This window comes from Heliconius melpomene, chromosome 9 (genome assembly GCF_056956725.1).
Source record: "Heliconius melpomene rosina isolate 202511_hmr_F chromosome 9, ASM5695672v1, whole genome shotgun sequence".
Lineage (NCBI taxonomy): Eukaryota > Metazoa > Arthropoda > Insecta > Lepidoptera > Nymphalidae > Heliconius > Heliconius melpomene.
In genome coordinates this window covers 7,656,214-7,681,233 of record NC_140397.1, presented here as the reverse complement: position 1 = coordinate 7,681,233, position 25,020 = coordinate 7,656,214, and the positions used below count along the sequence as shown (strand labels likewise).

At 30.5% G+C, this 25,020-nt stretch overlaps 2 protein-coding genes across 12 annotated transcripts in view; both read left to right on the top strand.

Moving 5' to 3' along the window:
* Sap47 (Synapse-associated protein 47kD) overlaps window positions 1–14,177 on the top strand; it is a 79,806-nt gene extending 65,629 nt beyond the window's left edge. For 4 of the 11 annotated variants that reach the window (XM_085190204.1, XM_085190207.1, XM_085190205.1 and 1 more), the window contains 5 exons: window positions 6,737–6,874; window positions 7,327–7,466; window positions 8,124–8,233; window positions 9,305–9,412; window positions 12,676–14,177. In XM_085190204.1, coding sequence (XP_085046330.1) covers window positions 6,737–6,874; window positions 7,327–7,466; window positions 8,124–8,233; window positions 9,305–9,412; window positions 12,676–12,800 — 621 coding nt within the window. In that variant the 3' untranslated portion in view covers window positions 12,801–14,177. Of the gene's footprint in view, window positions 1–6,736; window positions 6,875–7,326; window positions 7,467–8,123; window positions 8,234–9,304; window positions 9,413–10,387; window positions 12,202–12,675 lie in introns of those variants that run through there. The other 7 variants (XM_085190210.1, XM_085190214.1, XM_085190215.1 and 4 more) reach the window with 3 other exon arrangements.
* A 1,948-nt stretch (window positions 14,178–16,125) lies between these two features.
* On the top strand, window positions 16,126–24,901 carry LOC146536420 (phospholipase A1 member A-like). Its single transcript, XM_085190218.1, has 10 exons — window positions 16,126–16,581; window positions 19,145–19,231; window positions 19,438–19,489; window positions 20,667–20,771; window positions 21,839–21,980; window positions 22,320–22,468; window positions 22,719–22,834; window positions 23,220–23,318; window positions 23,572–23,719; window positions 24,446–24,901. Exons 1-10 carry the CDS (start codon window positions 16,545–16,547, stop codon window positions 24,513–24,515), a joined length of 1,005 nt encoding a protein of 334 aa, XP_085046344.1. The 5' UTR covers window positions 16,126–16,544; the 3' UTR covers window positions 24,516–24,901.
* Window positions 24,902–25,020: the final 119 nt, after the last annotated feature.

The window sequence follows — 25,020 nt, the reverse complement described above, 5'->3', positions numbered from 1 at the left end:
TACGGCCAAACTGACACAACTTCGTCCCCGAAGTTATAGGTACATCTCAACATTTTATCATCAAATCCACTTGTATTGACCTTACAATAATATAAATATGTCAGAGTCATGAGCCACATACATAGACACATCAACCGCAATCACCCGCTGCCAGTGCGACCGACTGATGCCAAATATGCGACCGCCCAGCGGATAGATAAAATATATAATACATAAGTCACATAAATAGACACATCAACTGCATTCACCCGCTGCCAGTGCAACCAGCTGATGCCAAGTATGTGATCGACCAGCGGATAGATAAAATATATTATAATACATAAGTCACATAAATAGACACATCAACTGCATTCACCCGCTGCCAGTGCGACCAGCCGATGCCAAGTATGTGATCGACCAGCGGATAGATAAAATATTTATAATACATAAGTCACATAAATAGACACATCAACTGCATTCACCCGCTGCTAGTGCGACCAGCTGATGCCAAATATGTGATCGACCAGCGGATAGATAAAATATTTATATATTATATGAAAACATATAATGTATATATAATATCTTCTTCTTCCTCCTGGCACTAATCCCGGCTATTGCCAGGGTCTGCCCTCCTACTCAACCTACTCCACCTTGCACAGTCTTTTGCGTCCTCGATGGTTAGACCATTGGCTTTCATGTCCTGCATCACGACATCCAACCTTCCTTGGGCGTCCGGGAGGTCTCACTCCAGGAACTGATCACATCACTCACATCCAATGTATATATAACCAATACCAATACCAATGTATATGAAAACCGGCGGTAGAAGTAAGTCATGGCTAAGGAACATCAAGGAATGGACTGGAATTAAAACCGCCTTAGATTTGATTCATTTGGCTAGGGACAGGACTAAGTATTCGAAGTTGACTGCCAACCTTCACTAGTTGGAGAAGCACATTAAGAAGAAGAAGAAGATATATAATATATGAATAACATAATATATAAATAACATAATATATGAAATGTAATATATAAATAACACAATATATAAAAATATATTTAATAAAAATTCAGTTCAATGGTGTAATCTTTAAATGTAATATTTTTTATATAACATTTTATATATGGCATTTTCAACAGCAATATTTCAACTACACATTTTCCAAAACATATCATTATACTCAATAGTAATGACACTTTAATTTATATTTTGAATAGATTCATGAATTTTATATATTTTATAAATTCCTTTAAATCGTATTAGCATCACTGTATAGATCTATTTCATTTCCTATTCCATAACTTTTATTATTTTAATACCTCTAAATAATACGTCATTCTCATCTCAATTCATTTATAGCTAGTAAAATAAAAGCTTTTAATTAATTACCACATTGATTTGTATATAATATATGGATAAATTCATTTACTTCATATATTGTACAAATATGACATAAAAGTAACTTATTTGGTCTGACCATCAGAATATACAAATGAACAAGCTCCGAGCAAGACGAAAGTCCGGTGGATTTAACGACTGTCGTATTTAAAATGAAAAAGCCTAATTTCTCACAATCCGTTCGGCTAACCTGACGGTTCATTACATATCATACTTAAGTCTGTGAAAGTAATGCTATATGCCCATGCTTAGATATTCCGGCTAAACAATTGATATGTTTGTTCTATTTACCATTTTCATCAAGAGGTATTACAAGTTTTTGACCACACCTCTCTGAAAGCTCTACTACTAAAATAATATTTTCATTAATCTACTAAATCTGACAGTTCGCAAAACAAAATCGCGACTTACGAAAGTCCCTTGACAAACCCTATAAAACGTCTTATTGGTTTAATATTACTAGACATGGAAAGGTTAACTGAAACAGCATCATTTAAATAAGTAAACCTAACACATGTCAAATGAAATACTATTGACAAAAACATTACCTAAGATTCAAGATAAAATCATTGTAACTAAAGGCCGAAATTGTTCATTTTATTTAAATGTCTATTAGATGTCTCATAAGCCATTTATTTATTAAGATTACCAGAAGTAAATATTTAATAAAATAAAACATTTTTCATTCTGTTTGATAAGAAAACTTGAAATTGACTCAATTTGTAAATATAATCTTCAATAAGAAGAGCTTGGGTTTATGACCTTATATACTTACTATACTATTATCTTTCCAGAATAAATAAACAAAATATTTTGTTTGTCCAACAATATATTCAATAACAATATATTCATATTGTATAGTAATATTAGTAGCAGACATTATAGAAACAAGAAATAAAGATAAGTTAGTAACTTCAATAAATTGCCTCCAAAAAGTTAACAAATCATTGATGGATCTGAGGCATATGTGACATATCTTTTAATTAAATTCCGCAATTAATATTGAAACTTTTATTATTCCTTGTGGAATTATATATATGAATAAATAATGTGTTCTAAGTTTGTCACTATAGAAATTCAAAGTAACTGAAAAACATCCTAACAAGTCATAAGTAATTTAAAAAGTTTATTTATATAATTTTTATCAGTATTCTTGTATAACCAGACTGCTGAAATACTACACAGAAACTGATTAAACCTTTTTGTAAAACATAGCATAGTTTACTTTGTCATAATGTTTTATTGTAATAATAAATAATAATTAAGTAACCTAACAGCAAACTTATTATATATTTTGGTAATATTTTCAAATTAAAAATGTATAAAATCAATATGAATTAATCTTCATGAAAACTAACTGTCAGCAATCAAATAATTCAAATATAATATTAATAATATTCACATTGAAAAGGGAAATTTATTCTTATTTTTACTTGGAATTCGCTATACTTAATGTTTCTGATTTTAAAACAAATATAATGAATATAATGCTATGTTGTAACAATTTTTCTAAATGGAAGTAATATTGATCAAAATTCTAAACGGTTTCCAATAAATATAAATATATATATTTTAAAATCTTTCACTATTTCAATATTAGTATTTCAACTTTTCTATTCATTAAAATATCATGTAAATCTGGTATTGAGAGTACATATGGATACTTTAGTTCTGACTTCCTATAATAAATAATCTTATGAGGGTTTTATTTTAAAGATAAATATAATAGTTATTTCATTGATTTACTTTAAAATTTTAAGATGCTCTAGAACCACTAGAATTAAAATTCTTATAATGTCTTTGTTTCTTAATGAGTTATAATAGAACTATATAATACTTATAATACTTCAGATATAGTTTTAATATTGCTTTTGTAAGATGCCATTTTAAACAATAAAAATAATATAATATTATTATAATTGTTAACATGTATACTTCAAACTGTAACTAATAATCTTTTCCTGTACCACTTAATGCAGAATCTATCACACATTACTTACCTTTTTTTTTATTATTGAATTATCAATTAACTTTAGTTAATTAATGTTGTATGATTGATTCCATCACCTCGAATATGATTTAACTGTTTAACTTTAAACATAGAGCCAGACAATTTAGCCACAAACAAGGGCAATCTAACTCCTTTTATTATGATTTCATTGTAATTTACATATTACCCAATTACAAAACATTAAAACTTTGAAGAGTGTCAGGATATTATTTCTCTTGAAAGTGGGAGTGAGAGTGAGCTGATCCCACTTCTGATGTTAGAATCATGATAGTAGATATAATAAATAATGATAAATTAGAATAATTGTCTAAATGAATAAGAGGATTGTCGTATCGATCAAACATCAGAAGCAGTTGGTAGCTATAAGTAATGTTATTCTACCTTTTAAATGATCTGAAGCTTGGAGCAGTGCCGTGGACTTGTGACCACATCTGTAGGCTTAAGGGATCCCTTTACTAGTACTAACACTCGCCTTTCACTGCTCCAGCCCAGTGTAATTACATATAACTTACCTGTACTATACTTACCACATTTGCAATCACAGTAATATTTGATTATATTGATGATAAATCTGTTAACATTTATAATTAAGATAGCCGAGGATATATAATACATTTACAATAATACTATAAGTCAAATATTATCGTAATTCCATTGTTTTATATCACCAGCCAGCAAATCATAGGCAGATGTATCAAACTACAAATCCTAGACAAGTGTCCATTATCAATTATAATATATTATTTATTGTAATTATCATATATGTATTATTTATTATTTAATTACTATTACCTTTATTAATCTATTAAATATAATCATAATTCTATAGTAATCCATTACTTAACTACCGAATCATAGACGGATATTTTAAACGCCAAATCAATGACAAGTGTCAAATGTCAATTACAAAACATTATATATGATAACAATCATATATGTATTATTTATTATTTAATCACCATTAATTCTATAAACCTATTACGCGCGTACGCTAGTTATGTATAAATGTAATGTTTTTGTTTAATTGTGAAATTTTCGTTTCGAAATGATAATTAAAAAAATATATACATAGAAAAACACTGCACTGTCATGTGTACCTACATACAAGCGATACTCTCCGCAACCCTTTACCCATTCGTCTCTGTCAGCCGCTTATCCGGACGGCGGCTAACTGATAACAGAATTGAGAATGATGATTCATACTATGTTCTCACTTGTCATGTTATATAAAACGATTGTTCTAATTTCTTTTTTTTTTCACGTAGAGTTAGTAGAGGAAATTTAGTGTAAATACACTCCATTCTCCACTTTCTATCAATTTTTTGATGTATTGGGTGTTTAGTGGTTTGTCTTGTTACCAAAGCGAAGAAATGATAATATTAATAAGTTCCCATTCCCTCGAGTGGAGATCGAACCCTCTACCGTCGCGTTAAAAGCTTATTATTATGCTTTTAATATGTACGTGCAATGGTTATATTAATATTTTACAGGACAATGAAAATTGAAATAATAGGTAAAGTAAGTATACCTTTTATCTATTATTCCAATAAAGGAATTATATTGTTCCTTTTCGAACAAAGGAATATACCAATATATCATAGGTTCTAATGTTGAAACTTTTCTTTGTTAGAATTAACTCATCAAGTATGTAGATGATTAAAAAATATCTTATATTATTTTTTTGTTAATAGTTTTTCTTATTTGGGACAATGACGTAAGCTGTTATGTTATTCCTTTATGGTCCTATATCTGGATTAATTTACCTAAAACTTAGAACAGAAGTTACGTTTTTAAAAGATTTATTTAATTAACTGTAGTATAAAAATTCATTAAATTTAATTTATATAAAGGTACCAAAACTAGTTCGTTCGCACAAAAGAAGTCGGCTACGTGTAGGCTCTTTAAGGTTCTACTTTCATTCTGTTGCGATTTTACCAAGAATTTAATAATTATTTTAGTTTTATAATTAGAAAACTTTTACAGTTTATATGCATTGCACAACCATATTTAACGGTCTGTTTATTGTAAGGAAAACCCTTTGGACAGTCCATAAACCCTCCATTAATCCGAGTTAATCTGAAACACGTACGTGTTTGTCACCCGCGCGGGTTACAGTGCTAATAGGATTAAGTCATAACGAACGTGAGGCCAGTCGTAGCGCAGGTGCGGAAAGTGTGACTGTAAACGCGACTGGTTGTGGGTTCGATCCTCACTTGAATGAAATATTTGTTTAAATTTATATTTTCATTTTTCGTTCTGGTGTCGAGGAAAAGCGCGGCGTTGAGTTGAGGGGTACAGCGTGATGCTGATTTATTTATTATTCTTAGAAAAAAATAATATTTCCAATCGGTCAAGGGTCAGTCAGCAAATAGGATACAATGATAACAAACCTGCTGTAGGACACGAACGATGCTTAAAAAGTTTAAAAGTTGTTTGCGAACATAAAGTTCTTTTTTTTCGTAGTCAAAATTTAAATATCTAAATCTAAACATTATAAGATCGAATGAAATAAGTTATAAATTATTAGAAGAGCACTTAAATCAAGAGGACTCGGATCTCGCCACTTGAAATATTCCGATGAAGAAATTACTCGTGCTTTGGTCATGACAGCTTATTATAACGCTATATACTCATAATACTTGAAATGTAAACATAAAAATATAAATAATATTAAATTCCTTTTAAATGTTAATGGAATAAATTATTTTATCTATTACCTTTTAAAACAATGTGTTACTAGTACTGATTATAAGGTTTCTGTTTCATTTATCCATTAGCGCTTTTACTCTTTTTTTACTAACATTGCTTAAATATTGTTTTTTATGTCTATTTTAAACGTTTATAAAACTAGCCCTAGCCCCTTTTTACTATACAACTTCTAGGAATACAGCTTCACGCCATCCTTACATGGTAGAAATTCCTAACGTACGAACGAAACGCTTTGAGGCTACATTCTTTATCAGCACTGCGAGAGATTGGAACTCGTTGCCGATATCTGTATTTCCTATGACTTACAATTTGGGAGTCTTCAAAAACCGAGTCAACAGGTACTTACTAGGCAAGTGTACACCACCGTAGATCGCATCAACGCTCACCATGCTTGATGAGGTCAAACGCAAGCCTATTCAATATTAAAAAGAAACTAAAAAAATGATTTAACGTGTTTCGTTTACGTTTACGTAACGTATTTTTACTGTTCATATGTATGTCTCTTGATATCTTCCGATATCTACCTAGACCCGTATTTACAAATCGCTCTCAACTCAGAGATCGGTCTTGAGATTTTCATTCCAAACTATATATCCATTGTACAATCACTTACTCACTGACTCACTCTTTTTCTACAGAGCATCCTCGGCGAATTCAACCGCGAGCAAGACGCGTTCATCAAGGGCCAGGACAAGGGCAACGGTGCCGCGGCCCCGCCCTGGGTGGGGGCGCCCAATGAGGCTGCCCTGAAGGAGGAGTGCCTGTCGTTGTCCACCGTAAGTTAGATTTTATGATAGAATATATATAGGTTTTAGTAATTGTTAAGCATATGTTACAAATTGGGGTCTGAGAAAGTGGAACTGTTGATTTTTTTTCCTGATATTTTCATCAGAATTATGGAGGAGGCACGATGGTAGCTTTTTGATCATTTGATTCATTAGTATTTTTTAAAGTTCACTTTATTATATTTATGGTGTATTTTAAACCAGAAATATATATATACAGCAAAGTAAAGAAATGGATATTTTGTCTCAGTAAAAGTTATTTTTTTCTGTAGACATCAATACGCAACTTCTTATTATGTCATTTGTTACCTTTAAATGTTCATGAGTACTAAAGTCTTAAAATAGTAAATCTTTTACTGTTTCTAAAAGATTTTAAACATATATTTTTGTGTAAACGTCTTAAGTAAAATAATGTAAGCGTAACTTAACCCTATTCGCATCAGGACCGAAGGAACTTCGTGCGCGCCCCGCCCGCCGGCGTGGACTTCGACTTCGACTACAACAAGATGTACCCGGTTGCTGTCGCCATCATGAACGACGACCCAAATCTGTCCACAATGCGCTTCGATCTCGTGCCCAAAGTGTGAGTTTATGTTTTCTTATATCCCTATATTGATAGATATTTTTATGGGATGGAGTGTCGTAACACTAGGTTCCCAAGTTCTCACAGTCTACATCGCTGGAAGCGTGAAAGTAAAAAAGATGCTTATTTAGCATTTGTTAAAAAGACAAAGATTGGCGTTAAGTTCCGCCACTTGATATTAGGTTTCCTCCGCCTACCCTGCTATGTGCGGGATACAGCGTGAGGAATGAAACATAGAAGATGTTAAAATACATTTTTCATAATTTAACTGAAAGTTTGTATGTGGTCATATGAGGATTTACTTTTCTTACCCATATCATTATTATTAAGCGTTTCATCAAATATTTAGTTTTTAAAACTACATTACACTAAACAATTGTTTCTTTTTTTTTGGTAGAGAAAAATTGGTAATTCCCATCTCAATAATGTAGCTATAATAGAAAATAATAAAGCTTTTATTTCAAGGTTTACAAGTTTGTTGATTTCATTTTGATTTCCCAATAAGGTAAAGAAAATGTATATGAGTTACGAGTACATACCAACATTTATACAATCATTTTTTTCTTTGTCTTATTAAAATGTGAAAATGCTTAGGTTCTATGTTATGTTTTGAAATACTGACACATGTTTATAACGTTATTATTACAATGTTTCCAGTATAACAGAAGAGAACTTCTGGCGGAACTACTTCTACCGCGTGTCGCTGATCTGCCAGGCCAACGAGGCGGATGCGGCGGGCGGTCAGTCGAGCGCCGACGACTCGCAAGGTCAGATTCTATTTGTGTTTGGTTAGATTTACCTTAGACTGGAATAGAACCTATACCTTTGTCTCTAGTGGGTGGGTCTGACTCTTAAAGAAAGGAGATGTTAGGTATTTAAAGGAAGCAATTAATTAATTGTCCTATAGTATTCTTAATCGTGAAGTTCGTGTATACTCGGTTTCAGTTTTCAGTTTTATATAGCGTTCTTAATAAACTTAGTTGGTACTTTCAACAAATAGATATCGAACCTGTCTACTTAATTATACGTATTACAGATAATGATGATACGTTATAATAAAAGTGACAAAATCTTTTGTTTATGTTATTTTTTTTTGTTTTAAGGGTTTGTATGTCAGGAACGGAAGTTAATATTGCACTTATTTAAATAGACTTAACGGTAATACAATATATTTTTTTTCGTTCATATATATTTATGATAGATTTTATTAGATTCGATAAATATATTTTTATAAAGAATTTAAGAATTCTTATATTTTACCTATTTCTATACTCCAGAGGAACAAAAAAGGCACCTCTTTTTTCCATCGTAAGTATTCAGTAAAGGTTCCAACTAAGCGTAAAGCCAAAGCTCGGGGGATTGTAAAATAACCTCAGCCTTAGGAATTTATTTATTTATTCTGTATCAAGAATCTTTTTATTTTGGAACTCGATACATATTTATATAGTATTGAGAGTCAATATTGTCAAAGATTTATAGATTTTGGAGATTTTCTTTTAAATCTTTGTTTTTTTTTTTTCTATTTTTGAATTTTATATACAATATTTATTTCTTAATTTTTTTTGTCTAATAATGTTATTTTACTAAATCTCTGATTAATACTTAAAAGTAGGTAATCCTAAGAATTCCTAAAACAGGTAAAAAGAAAGTAATACGTTTTAGGGGAATGCCAGTATATTTTTATAAATTTAACATCGATTATTTGTACAGGCCAATATATATTTTTTAAAAATACTGCTAAAATGCTTTCATCTCATTGTTAGCTAATTCATTGATATTTTTTTAGTTTATTCTTAATTTTTTTTAATTTTATGTTTTTATCATTTACCTCTCTTTAGATATTAGTTCATCAAACGAAGTAGGTAAAGGGAAACCGCCGCAAGATTCTATAGACGATGCCAAGAAAAGAATTAAATCGTTAAAAGTTGATAGAGATAACGATGATGGTAAGAGTTTCCCGTTTCTCGTATGGATTTAATTTAAAAATAATATTTTTGGTACGAAAGCCGGTGCCTTTTTTAAAATAGAGGACACAGCGTTAAATTCCGCCACTTAACACGCGATCTTTTAAATTTAGGTGGAAAGTAAAAATCATGACACTAGGTTCTCTCTGTCTACCATTCTGTATACATACAAAAAATATTTTGGAAATATATTATGTTACAAATGAATTTTTTAATTGCTATGAAAGATAAAACTAAATCTACTATTTTGGTGGACATTGCGAACGTTTGTATGTATGCATTCAATACCTGTTAAGGTATTTTCTTTTTTTTAATTTGAATAAAATGTAGGTAACACACATCCTTTTTATTTTGTTGTTGTCATAGTTATTTTGTCTTCATTTATTTTCTTTTTTTGCTAGTTTTATTATCATTTAATCGTTTCACTTCAATTCTTCAACTTTAACATTAATTTTATATAATATATGTACCGCGGAAAATTTAAATTTATAAACAAATTAACCAACTTTGAGGAATACGTATTTAATTTACTAAGGCACGCTTATTTTATACAAATTCCGGCACATTAAATATCACAGTATCAAATAATTTTTAAGAGATTTCCACCATATTATGGTATATTTAAATTAATCCTATTTTATTATAAGACAAATAAAAAAAAAAGTCTATAAAAATGAACAATCCATAACCAATTACAAGTACATTTAATTTTTAACATAATTGGTGGATGTATCTTATATCGTATAAATATAACCATATAAGGAATTTGAGGAGAATGAAACATGTCGACATTGAAAAAAAAATAAATATCAACTATGAAATTGCCAGATGAAAAAAATATCTGCGTAAAATTACGAAGATATTCATCACATGTATAACCTTTTTGTCAAATCAAAGGATATACAATTGAAAATATATATATTTTAAAGGTATTTTTTTCTTATTTTCGGAATGCAGCTTAAGCCAGCACCGGACATCATGGAGCATCAAACACTGTACCACCGTAACACCACGGTCGCTTCACATACTATCCACTTACTCCAAAACTAATTTAGATCGATTCATTCTTTGACTATTGTTTGGCCGAAATTAATTGCCAGCTTTGGATAGTAAAAGAGGCACCGTAAGCGATGCTTGCTAATATATTATCACTTAAAACTGTTTCAATAATGCCATTACAGTATTATAATAATACAAAATCATCTTAATATTACCCCCAAAATGGTAATTTCTAGTTTTGGCGTTAAAAAATGAAAGTTACACTGTTGATCTCTTCACGTTTACTATATTATGTACGTTTATATAGATATATATGTATAAAAAAACTATGCCTCAACGCGGCCCCTTGTTTGATTTTGTCTAGAGTTTATAATCTGTCATATCCTCATTCTTGTTATATCGTGTGTCGTTTAATTGTAATTGTTAAGACAATATATAACTTTCTAATACTATTATATAAATGTATATATATTTATGACATATTAATTTTCATTCTATAGCTTAAATGCAGATATCTGTGTTACATGATATTTAGATATTTAGAATAATGGTCCTTTGTAGATTCTTTTTCAACGTGAATTTAACTATTATTCTAATATTAAATGGAAAATTTCAATGTAAACTGAATGTTATATATATGCATAAGGAAATAAGATAATGTGGAATAGCGTCACTGTTTCGTAGCTAACTTGTCAGGTTTTAACATTGCTACTAAAAGTTTCCTTTACTTCAATATCTTTTTTAAGATAGCTTGATAAAGGTTTTCGCTTTTTTTTTATTGCTATTTTATCTTCGCTTTGTATTTCTCAAAGTTGGTCGTTTTTGTTTATCTCTGGTCTGTTGTCTGTCTGTCGCGTAGCAATGTTGAAACTCCTCCTCACTGTGTTGTCAGAATTATCAATCGTTAAATTAAGAATTCAACTTTTAATAATTTTCAAACTGTTCACATCGTTGACGTCTTCTTTGGTCGTTTACCATTAAAAGTTGCTAACTAAATAAATAAGCCTCTCATATTAATAAAGAAAACATCAGAACTATCAAAATCGATTAATTATATAATTGTTATCAAAAAAGGCTCAACGATAAAATTTATTGGAGAAATATTTCAATATATCTATATAGCCGCCACATATCACTTATGTGTGACAGTCAATTAAGCCAACTGCCGTCGTTCACCCGCGTCTGACAACACAACTTTTGTAATTATTTACGATAAACTATTAGATTCATTGTATGTCTATCCGTGTTTATAATGTTGCGTAGATTTAGTTGATATAAGATTATTAATGTTAACACCTGTAAAGGCCTAACCCTTCTAATCTTTTCTTTTTTAAAAACACTTTTTAGCAATAATCTGTGGTTAACGTCTATAAATAATGAAGTTTCTTCAGATTTTTCTACTCTAGAGACCGATCTTTTAATTTTTTAATTTAAATAATGGCCTAAGTGTTTTAGAAATTATAGCAAGTGATACAGTAGACACCAAATAAAAAAAAATGTCTTCTTCCTAATGCTCAAAACTGAAACACGAAAAAATGTTTTCAATTACGAAATTATCAAAAGATATCTCTTAACAAAATGTTTTTTACCTAGCTTCCAAAAGTCATGTTATTTTCATAGTAAAATGGTTGATCCCCGCATAGTGACGGCATAGGTAACACTTTCTATCGTCAATATTTAAGAAAATGTTTAGTGAAATTATAACATTATAGTTATTATGGCATTTATAGTTAGTTATTATGAATTGAAATAATTATATTATTCTAAAATAATATTGGTGTTGTTATTTTGTATCTGTAGTCGTAGTTTGTTATATTGCGCATTAAAATTGACTCTGACTCGTTTGAACAAATACGCAAAAATCTTTTTAAATTTGTTTTCTTTAAAATGTCTAATATTTTCATTACTATTCATATTTGCAATAAGATAGTAGAGTTACAGTTATACGAGTATACAAAATTGAAATACAAAAAATTAAAAATTATGATTTACTACTACTCTCAAATCATTTTGTACTAATATGAAGCATTAAAACATATCAATTTTTATTTAGCTATGATCAATTAATCTTTATATATAAATTTCAAATAATTCAGCATCTATTTAAATTAAGAGACGATGCAAAAACAACGAGATAAAAAGTAAATGAAGACAAAATAACTACTTTAGACAGGTACAAATGTATATACATATCCAATATACAACATTATTTTAGTAACTACAACTAAATAATATTAAATTTACAGAACAATGGGAAAAAGAACTAGAAGCTGAACTCAATGAATACGAAGTGGTTGCAGAAAAAAATAATGATGATAAATGGGAGAAGGAATGCGAAGACCTGTTAAGTGATGATGTAGACCTCAAGTAGACCGGAAAAGACCATGAAGAAATGAGTAGACCGATGGTTAAAATAACTTTTTTCTTATTCTCTATTCTAAATTTTTTTTTATATGTGTATTAAGCGAGTTAGGCTGTCAATTATATATAATTTTGTAAATATGTTGTGTGATTGTAATATTGTTCTCATAAAGTGGTCTAAACAATATTTTGTGATAATTTCATTATAATAATTTTGAAAATATTAATTGGTGCCTGATTTTGTTTACATATGCTAATTCTGTATTTGGAAAGTTAATAAACATGTAAGTTTTAAGTTTGAATGAAATTATTAAGATTTATCTGCATTAAAAGTGCAAAAAGTATGGACATTATTGCAAAATTATAAATATAAAAATACTTAGGCTACTTTAACACTGACAGCTCTGTTTTATAAATTCTTGCTTCAAATACTTTTTAGTATAGTCCCATTTATTATAGCTAAAAATATTATATTCATAATAAATTGTTCTGTATAAGATTGAAATTATAATATAAAAAACACTTAAAATATACGCTAGTATTTTAAATAGAATATAAAAAAATAGTTTTTATTTTGTTTATTGTTAATATTAGTTTCCATAATTGTATACCAATTTAAATTTGTGTTGTTTTTGCATTCATTGTTATTTTTAATTAAATTAAAAGTAGTTTCTTAAATTATGTTTATTTATATGTATTTATTAGCACTTATAAGTTTTTTTTTACAAGTCTAATTATATTTTCTCATTTCAAAGATATATTACTAAGCCTGTTTCATACTGCCATATTGTGGTGTTTAATGTTATATTATAAAAATATATATATTTAGTTTTCTACTACTAATATATTCAATTTATAAGATATGAGCTGATAACGTCATTATAATATTTTTTTTAATATATCTAATTGGGTCACGTTTATATTATAATTTTGTAAATTAAATTATATTTCAATAATACTTGTTAAAATACACGGTTATATTATGAAAATCAGTAACTTTCTTTACGATAACGTTTGACTATCAGAATGACGTCATAAATAATTATGACATCATTGTGATAGTTAATAGAGTCATTAATCAAATAAGTAAGTAGTGGGAAATGGCATAATGATTTTAATTTCCCCGTTCTGGTAACAACACGCAATGCCTCGAATATTTGGTGAAGTCAGTCGCTTCTCTCTGCTTACTCTGCTATATGCGGGTTACACCGTGAATCTAAAAAATAATATAAGTATTATTTGTAAAATGACGTTTTCATCTCCTTATTATGATAGAAGTATAAAATTTCAAATATTATATTTATAAGGCGTTTCAAGAGTTTTAAAACTTTAAGGCAATTTGTTTACATTCCTTATGTGTTTGCAATAAAGTGTTTATGGCGTTTAATACTTTCTTTTCTTATGAAATCCTTACAATAAAATATATTTAAGATAGAAAATGAAAATAAGTATTATTTTAAGTATCTAAGTAACTGTCCATATAACAAAAAGAAAAATTATGGATTTATTTATTGTACTAGTTAATGTATTGTATTTATTTTTAATAAATTTTATTAAGTTTCTAAATGTTAGAATAACAGCGTTACTTTGCAAATTATTTCTGCCCAAATGACCTTTGCTTAAGAAATATTATATATAGCATATTTTGGCGTTCTAGGAATTATAAGGAAACACATTTTAATATATTATAGTGAACTCACTACGCTTCGTTGAACACCTTATCTATATCTATACATATAATAAAATTGTAACTGATCGCTGTCTGTATATGGTAGATATATGAGAACATCTACTATTGGGGACCTTTTTTCAAGAACCCAAAAGAATGATTTTTTGATTTTATGTCGGTTTGTCTGTGAGTTCGTTTCTGGAAACGACTTAACCAATTTAAGTGCAGTTTTCACTATTATATTTTAGGAAATTTCTTTTAACGTTTTGTGATTGCGTTATATCCATAAAAAAGATGTGTTAATATATAAAGTATGTGGTTCGTCAAAATTACTACAAAATATTTTTTTTATCTGGACTGTAGTTAGATATTGTCTTTTAAATGATAATATTATAAGAACACGAAAATCATTCGGATAAGTAAATAAATAACTGTTCATTTCTGCGGGCGATGCCGCGAGCGGTTCGCTTAATAGCTATATATACGTTAATATGTATATTTTTTATTTATTATGAAGGCCCCATAATTCACTACGAAGGAAGAAGGAAGGAAGTAATTTAAAACATAGGAAATAATTTAAATGAATAGAGAAATTTGAAAAAATCTCTAAATAACTTTGTTTACTCTAAGGTACTTCAATGATTCATACAATGTCGAAGCTAACGAACGTAAGAAAACAGCTTCGAAAATGACGTAATATTTTAAATAATATTTGAAACATAAAAGTTACTATTGTAAGTCAACCGTAGGCGATAAAGATATACTGTCACGTTTTTACAGCGTTATAATTATAGGTTCTACAATTCTCTAGGACATAAATATTTCTCTATTGGTTTATTCAGAATTTGCGAAGCTCTCAGTTGTTTCACGACTTTCATTGATATATTATGTCAATTTACTTTAAGAAAAATGTTCCATCTATCCTCATGAATATACCAATAGTAGCGTTGGAGAAAATCGGTGCAGAAGAATACCACACCCGTCGCGTTGCAGTCACTGAACCACGACTTTCTCTCTTTTTTATTAAAATGTTTTTCATTAAAGTTTTATTAATTTCACAAGAGTGATTTGTTTTTATAATTAAATTGAAACATAAGCTGTGTAATAATATGCAATATTTTTATTTCTATGGCTTTTTTGCTTTTTTTTTTAGACGCAATAAAATATATTTATAGTTACATCTACTACTTTTTGCAGAATCAGGTAGAATTTCAACTTTGAATATTTTATAATATAATTATAAAAAAGTGGATAAATTAAAATAAAACTATTTTATAATGTGATATGTTATAATGTCCTCGCTGAGCAGGTACTGCTTAATTTATTTGTTTTTATTAATATTAAAAATAACAACAAATGCTAAAATGCAAATGCTAATATTATTTTTCTTAAAAGCGAAACAAGAAAGGTATTTAGGGAATAAGATACCTACTATAATCAATTAATGAAACAAAAAATCTTAAGTTTTTAGTTTCATTTAGATAAGATAAAAAAGATATATAATTATATAATTAAAAATACATAATTATGTTTCATGCGAATTTAATACAACGTCATTGAGATACGTAAAGATAAACAAAAATAAGAAAAAACATAATTTTTCATCATTTCGTCTCTTTCACGTTTTTTTTTCAGTGTGTAAGCGAAGATGTACTTGAATTTAAATACCAGTAGTTATAAATTATAAAATATGATATTCTTTGAATTAATTTAAGATATTATTTTCCATATATACTTACTTAAAATGTACCAATATAAATATTAATGAATTTAAACAAATGCAAAGACTGCAGAAAGTACATAAAGATAACTCGATGTTCGATAAAAAATATGTAAATATCTAACCTGTAATTTACGAGGAGGTTAAATATTATAAATTTGTACCTTTTTTCCGCACAAATTTGTTTTTCGCAAGCTTTAGTTATAGTTCACTTGCCATAGAGTACACATGTCATAGACTTTTGTGACAAAATAAAAAAAAAATAAAGGCGCGAACTTTATATATTTTCGCGGGGAATTGGTTTTGTAAAATAGTTTTATTTCTGATGTCAATGCTGTATTGAACGTTTTAAAAAAATAAACGAAATGTTTTTAAAGCTAGGAGTTTTTATTTTACTTGTTGGTGAGTATTTTAATATTATTTTATTTAAATATTTATGGTTTTTATTATATTTATAATATAATTTAGTTTACAAGTTTAATATTGACTTGTGCCATTTTGTTTTATTTTTATTTGTGGAAAGAAATATATTTTTATATAAATAATATGAATAAATTTTATATAATAAAGTTATTAATCAAATCAGCTTCACGCTGTATCCCGCACACTGTAGGGTTGCTGTGTGCGTGATACGTGATTGATTTATTGTTTTTAACTTATTTTTATCAACATCCTTTACTTTAAAAAAATTTAAAAATATGCGACAACAATATTCTGATTTTTACTACAAACATAATAATTAAAAACTAGGCCTGGACTACTCTTAGGTACCTATATCTTATGAATAAATATTCCATTAAATACCTTTAATACTCACTTACTAATGCGTGTTTTATTAAAATTACTTAATAATAGAGTTTTAGAGGCCAATAGTAACATAAATATCTAATAATTAAATTAGTATAATATCAGGAAGTCGAAACGACTAATTAAACAAAGAACAAAAAATATATTTGAGTCTAATTTACGTGATATCTTAAAAGAGGAAGTAAGGTGGGCGTTTGAGTGTACACAATAAATAAATAAAAAATAAAATAAAATTACTCGCTGTATCCCGCACATATCAGGATAGGCAAAAGGAACCTAGTGTTAAGACTCTGTCGAATTTTTCGAGAAATTAGGTGTTGAGTAGCAAATCTCAACTTCGGGCTTTTGCGTTAACGCGAGCGCGAGAGCGAAGAAAAGAAAATATTATTTAATAATAATTTATTCCATCGAGTGGGGATCGAACCCACCACCGTCACGTTGTCACACCTTGTGCCCCTCCGCCACGATGGCCTCGACCGTGATGAGTTTAAAAATATCCGATGTTAACTAAGCTTTGTTAATATTTAACAAATTTTAGTTAAATATTAACAATACTTAGTATACATTTGTATTATGACTCGTTTTCCTGTGCCATAAATAAACTTACTCTAAACTTGTTCTGTCTTGTAGGTTTTAAGTAACATATTTATAAGTAAGTAAACAATCTTTGACATTGTACTAAACTAGAACAACAACTCACAGATTTCCACATCTTCCACAAGTCTCCATCTCATTCTATCAGGTTGCGTAGTCCCCACAAAATTTGGAAACTTCTGTTGATCTCCAGAACGAAGAAATTAAAAAAAACCGGAGAAGCGCGAGTCAGGCTCGCTTACCGAGGGTTCCGTACAAAAACGAGGGTCTTCCTGCCTGCCAAGCCTTTCCTGAAATTCAGGCTTAGCTTAGCTATAGCCCTTTCATCTAATACGTATACGGTTGAATTTCAACCCGATATCTCCAAGCGTTCCTAAGATAAAGGCACTTGACAGACACACAGACGGACAAACAGATGTACAACAGAGTGATCTTACAAGGGTTCCTTTTTTCTTTAAAAAGTACGGAACCCTATTGATTTCCCCGAGTTAATGAACTCAAAACCATCGCGAGCTCACACAGGCAGCTCCACTGCGCCACAGCGACCTCAATTATAACATAACTACCAAAGTTTAAAGATTGCATATATAACGATGTTTCTTTAGAATATTTATTTTACATCTTAGGCCTTCATTATATAGACATAACATTGTAATTATATTGTCAGCACGCGATATACTCGAAGTACTTGCTGGCATTGGCATAGATCATGGTAATCAGTACCAAGAGCAATTCATAGATTTTAAGATCTAGAGAAAAGGCAACAAATTCCAGAAATTTAAAAGGAATAGAGGATTTTTATTCTTTTTAGCTGCGTATTTTTACGTGTGTGGAGGGTAAGCGGGAGGAATCTAATGTGAAGATATACCGTTACCCTACTTTTCGTCCGATTTTCGATATATTGCAAAAATAAAAATAATATAAATATTATTCATTAATATTATTATTTACAAAATTTATAAATTCGATCGTAAAAATGATTTGAAGAAATTTTTTTGTTTGTTGAAAATAATTGTTATTGAAAAAATTATTAAAAGCGAAATACACTATATATAAAGTTTTTACTACACCGCTATTAAAGTTACATTTGAATACATTAACACTAGTTTTGTATGAAATAAACAACAATTATGAATGTACTAGCGGACGCGCGCAGCTTCACTTGCTTATTTAGGAGTGAATTCTAATAAACCATGAAAGAAACATTTTTAAGAGTCTAAATTTCAAATTTTATAAAAATTGGTGCCGATTTAAAAAAAATCTATGCAAACTTTCAACCCCGATTTGACCCCTTTAGGGTTAAAATTTTTCAAAATCCCTTCTTAGTGAATGTCCAGATTACGAAAGTAAACATCTGTCCAAATTTCATGTTTCTACGCACAGCAGTTACGGCTGTGCGTGCATCTTACCTCAGTCAGTGAGGACAAGTCCTTTTATATATATATAGATAGATTATGATTTTTTCTATGATATCCACAAATTTCTATTTTTCTTTTTATTTTGGTAAAAAAAAATCGCATCAGCTAAGCAAAATTAGACAATAAAAATCTTTATTTTTCAATAGTTGTTATCACCAGCGACTGTGAAAGGGCCCCAACCCTGCCATTGTTACCAGGAACTTACAGACAAATTTTTCGTTCATTTGTACCGGGTAAGTTTCAAGAATTTTGTTTTTTTTCTTCATTCATTATCTATTAATATTATTTACTAGATTTTATATCTGACTTCGCCTGCGTGGTCGAAAGGAAATAACTAAGACTTACATCTACATGTGACACTGAATACGTTCTTTGTGTCCGAGGTACTTATTTTATTTTATGCATTTTGCATATTAAAATGTTTCTCTTATTTTTTCAGTACCAAAAGGGCGTTCGCTTAGCTTGAGCGACGTGAAAATTGCTTATTACAGGTAAAATTATTTATTTTAAATACCTTTACACAGCTCGCGGAGCTCAAGCAAGTTTATTATTAGAAATCAATCTCTATCACTAAGGATATTTAGAGGATAAGCATGTATGGAATTAAAGTAATGCAGGATAGCTACCAGCTAATGTAATAGATTGTACCATTGATTTTGAAAAGAGCAACTGTTGAGTTTCTTGCTGGCTCTTCTCAGCAGAACTGCCTTCCGAACCGGTGGTAGCTTTTTGTTCATATGTTCATTCGACGAACGAATATTTTGAATTTTAATTTGAATTTATCATCTGAAGTGACGCTTATGACAAAAATGTACCCACCTACAGTATATTATATGAACACTTTAACAAATGTAAAGCTCAGCTTAGACCTCGTCGACTGTACATATTTATACGTATACATAATGTATTACTATAGACGAATAGATATGGCTTATAAAAAGTAGGATAAGTAATGTTAATTTTATTCTTCACGTACCTAATCTAATTAGCAATTTTTGTCATTTTCATGTAAAAATATTCATTTTATTATCAAATTCATTATTATGTGATACATTTAAATGACTACAGTCTAGACTGTTTATTATAAATTGTTGTATATTTTGTTGAATTATTTAACTTTAACCTCGTTTCCTAAGACAAAGCCCGGCGTGGAGTTCTGTGCCACTCAACACACAATGCCTTCAAAAATTCTGCTTAAAGTGGGGAACGGAGTGTCTTAATTAGGTTCTCTCTGCCTACCCCGCTGTGTGCGGGATACAGCGTGAAGTTCATTTATTTATTTTATTTAACCCAATTTCTTTAGTTTGTTGACTTTTTTTTTAATTTTTCGGACTTAGAGATAACTTGGGTGGAACTGAACACCCTGTTTTGACTTGGGAACCAGAAGTGAGGATCGAATCCATAACTGTTAAAGTCCAAATTTGAATGCTGTTTGGATTTGAACCTGCGCCTCTTGCAAATTGTCCAAAAGCTCTGACCATACGTTCTTGTTAGCCTACGCCAAAATTAATATACACTTATAACAATTTATTTATATTGTTAGCAGTAAATGGCGCGAGTTGTAATCCCGCTAAAGTTTAAACATTTTAACATTTTTACATGTATATCTTTTACTATTATACTTTTCTATTTTAATTTATTTATCTTTTCATCTTATTCACATTACAGGGATAGTGTTGAAAATAGAACGTTATATAGAACAAGAGAAATAGAATCGTTGTTGAAAGACAAAACTTTTGTACTAGAGAAACCTACGGTGTTTTACATTCATGGGTAAGTCATTATTTTTAACTTTTTATTTACAGCATATTATTTTCTTTTCTAGGAGTTACTAATATACTAGGTATTATGTATATATAACTTTGTACACAAGAAAACTTTGTAAAACAAGGTTCAAATTAGTTTTAAATAAAAAAAAAATTACGGTAATTTTATTTCTGTTTTTAACGTAATTTAAATAATACCTCTTTGTAGTTAGTTATTCATACATAATTATGTAAGTAGGTACAATTTAAAAGTGCATTAAATATTTATAACATAAATTTATTTAAGGTATTTCATGAAAAAAAAAACATTACAACCTTATATTTCCACTTAAGTTCATACAAAATGAGTGCATATATCCGCAAACTTAAGTTTGTTAACTTTTATAAGTTGTACTTATTGATTAACTGACGGATTGATAAAATCAGCTTCACGCTGTATCCCGTACACATCAGGGTAGGTAGAGGGAACCTAGTGTTAAGACACTCCGTTCCCCACTTTCTGCCGAATCCTGGAGGCTTTGCGTGTTGAATGGCAGAACTCACCGCCGCGTTTCGCTTCGACACTAGAGCGAAGAAATGGAAATATAAACATAAATATTTCACTTCCTGGAGCGGGGATCGAACCCACAACCGTCGCGTTACAATCACACCCTTGTGCCGCTGCGCCACGTCGGCCTCGAGGATTGATTGATAGATTTATTTATTTACTAGCGGCCCGCTTGCGGTTTCACCCGCGTGAACTATGTTATTATTAATTTCTGTCTCCATGACTACGTCCTAGTGACGTCTATGCAAAATTTGGGACTCCTAGCATTTGTAGTAACAAAGTTTCATACAAACTTTCGACCCCAAAATCAACCCCTTAGAAATCGAATATTGCAAATTCCCGTCTTAGCGAGCACCTACGTCCTATAAGTAACTCCTATGCAAAATTTGAGATTCCTAGCACTTGTAGTTTCTGAGATTTCGTGATGAGTGAGTGACCTTTCGATTTTATATATATAGATAGATAGATTGATTGATAGATTGACGAATAGATGATTGAATATTTCAAAGTACTTACCCTCATTTCAGCTATGTAGAATACGTGACCGACAAGAGTGTGGGCACGGTCGTCTCTGCATACATCAGACGCGGCGGCTACAACGTGCTCGCACTGGACTGGGCTAACCTTGCTTTTGGAAATTACTTTAATGTTCTTTTTGATATACAACCGGTAAGTCGACATAGATATCCTTCCATCTCGAAATATAATTCAGCACAACTTGGTGGGTTCAATTCCCATTCGCGGGAATGTAAAATTTATTATGTTAATTTCGTCACTCTGGTAAAGAGGCAAAGTGCGTCGAATTCTAGAGGCATTGTGTGTTGAGTGGCGGTACTCAACGCCGCACGCCTCGTTGCCAGAGCGAGATAAATGAAAATATTATAAAATAATTATTAAACATATCATTTACCTTGAGTGCGAATCCACAACCTCACACGTATACAATTGTACGCTACTACTAGAACACCTAATTAATATTAAATATAAATTAAAATATATATATTAAAGGTAGGCGACGAAGCTGGCAGAGCTTTGGTAAAGTTATTAAAAACTGGTCTGCAGCGTCAGGGTTTACATATCGTGGGACATTCGATGGGGGTCCAAGTGGGAGCTGTCGCTGCTAGGCACTTAGCTGCTGAAGGATATACTGTTGAAAGGTAGAATTATTTGTATTTGTTAAAGTATTCCATTGTCACCAAAGTTGGAAGAAAAATAGAGATGGAAACCCCTTGACACTAGGTTCCCTCTGCTAATGCAAGGTGGAGAAAAATGAAAGTAAAAGTAGAATCTAACTCAACATAATCTAGACCAAAAAATACCTTAATTAATAACACAAATATTTTACACATAGATTTGAACTTACACTTTTATTATAAAATATATAATTCAATCTTTTCTTCCTTCCAGGTTAACAGGTCTAGACCCGGCCTACCCCGGGTTCTACCCGCCTATACTAACGAAACCTATAAGTCCAAAAGACGCACGTTTCGTCGATAATATTCATACAGCGGGCGGGCAAATCGGTTTGTTACTATTTTTACATAGATATAAAAAATCAGCTTCGCGCCTTATCCCGCATATAGCAGGGCATTAAATCCCTCATTTCCTCGAGTGGGGATCGAACCTACAACCAGTGGCGTTTATAGACACAATAAAATGATAACCCCATGATATGTAATTACTCATGCACACATGTTATGTGGCATCCACACATGTCATCTCGTATCTACCCTTGTTATTATACATACATACATATGTATGTATGTATGGATGGTCACACATGCACATAATAGGATATCACATCCACACTTGTTATTATTTATTCTCTCATCTGCCTCAAGTGTTTGTTGAGGCAGAGACACACAGACACAGAGTGAAGCGGGAAGTAAGTCCTAGTTTATATTGTAGGTTCCCCCTTCAGCGGAGGTCATGTGGACTTTTGGCCGAACGGAGGAAAACCTCCCCAGCCGGGATGCCCCCCAAAATACTTACCTTTCAGTGATGAGTGTAAGTAAGATTTTTATTCATTTCTTATATGTATGGGTATTCTGTAGTTCGGGAGTTAATTTTTGCCCTTTTCGCCTTCGAATTCGCTTTGTTAAAAGTAAAACGGGAAAAAGGTTTATATTTCCAAAACTTAAACAAAATCTCTTGAATTGGGCTTCACTGGCCTTGTGTGTATAATTTTTATTTTTTTTTCACACTTAACTCTTTATATAATAAAATAGTTTTATTATATGGTTATTATGTATTAATCCAGATTTCTGCAGCCATTGGCGGTCATGGCGATACTGGGCGGAGTCAGTTGTGGGCGGGAAGTTTGTAGCAACTAAATGTGATAGTTACGAAGCTTTCCTCAAAGGCAGTTGTTCTGGACGAGCTTTAATGGGACTTCAAGCTACTCCTGAGTAAGTTTCCAAAGATCAGTTAACAATTTAGTTTTATTTAATTATTTATGTCTCTGTACATAGCTTGGTTTTAAATATTTGTTAGAATAATTAAATTTCTTTCGGCTTCACGCTGTATCCTGAATATAGTAGGGTAGGCACAGGGAATCTAGTGCTTAGACACTCCGTTCTTGACTCTCTGCCGAATTATCGAGGCATTATGTGCTGAGTGGCGGAACTTTATACATTGTTATTAGGACAATAAAATTAAAATATTAATAATTAATATTCATTCCCCCGAGTGGGGAATATATAATAATAAAAATAATTTATTTCTCCACACAAAGTAAAGTATACAAAAAAGTTGTGTATATTTAGGTACATAAAATATTATTTACTATCATATGAGACTGACGCTTGTACCTAAGCTCGGAGCCTGTATTACTAGTCGCCAGGTTCTCACTCGTTTTTTACTTATGTCGCTTTATTTCAAACTTTTTTCGTGTTTCTTTATATATTTCAAGAGAAAAGAGATCTTTGGCAGTATAAAATCATTGTGTATGTGTGTATTAATTTGGGTATGTGTGAGAGAGATGAGAGAGTGTGGAACTGTTAACTGTTTACGTGTTTGTATGTGCGTGCGTGTGTGTGTGTGTGTATGTGTGTACGTAACTCTATTAGATAATAGGCTAGATAGAAAGAAAAACTCTATTTGCAATACTTATAAATGTTTCCCTATTTTCACAGTTTACACGGAGATTACTATCTCCGAACTGCCGCTGAGGAACCGTTCGCGTTGGGAGAGAGAGGTGTTTGATTGTATAGTCTTGTCATTTAATTGTCTAGTCCTTAGCCGTTGCTTTACTTACGAGTTAAGTAATTATATTTTTTCAACTTCAGGGTAGGCAGAGGGAGTCTAGGAACTGTAATGGCATTGCGTGTTGAGTAGTGGACTCCAACGCGTTGCTTCGTTACCAGAGTGAAATCGAAAACATAACCGTCGCGTTACAGTCACACCCTTATGCCGCTCCGCCACGAAGGCCTCACAGCCTTAAGTGGAAATATACATTTAAATATTATAATTATTTGACAATTTTATACAATTTAATTAATTAATACAATTAATCTAAAAACTTTGTTTTATATTATAATAGCCAAAAAAAACATTAATATGTATAAATTAAATTCTTTTAACAATATCATTAAAACATGACTTATGAAACTTGATGAAAGATAAAATATCATATTTTTAATTAAAAAAATGTATTTTGAATAATATGTTTTAATAGTCAGTTAAAATATATTTATTTAGCACGTAAGTA

Coding starts and splice junctions, on each gene's coding strand:
- LOC146536420 (XM_085190218.1), top strand. CDS start 16,545: ATGTTTTTAAAGCTAGGAGTTTTTATTTTACTTGTTG. Junction 21,981..22,319: donor TTCTTTTTGATATACAACCG/GTAAGTCGACAT, acceptor TATATATTAAAG/GTAGGCGACGAAGCTGGCAG. Junction 23,720..24,445: donor GGACTTCAAGCTACTCCTGA/GTAAGTTTCCAA, acceptor CTATTTTCACAG/TTTACACGGAGATTACTATC.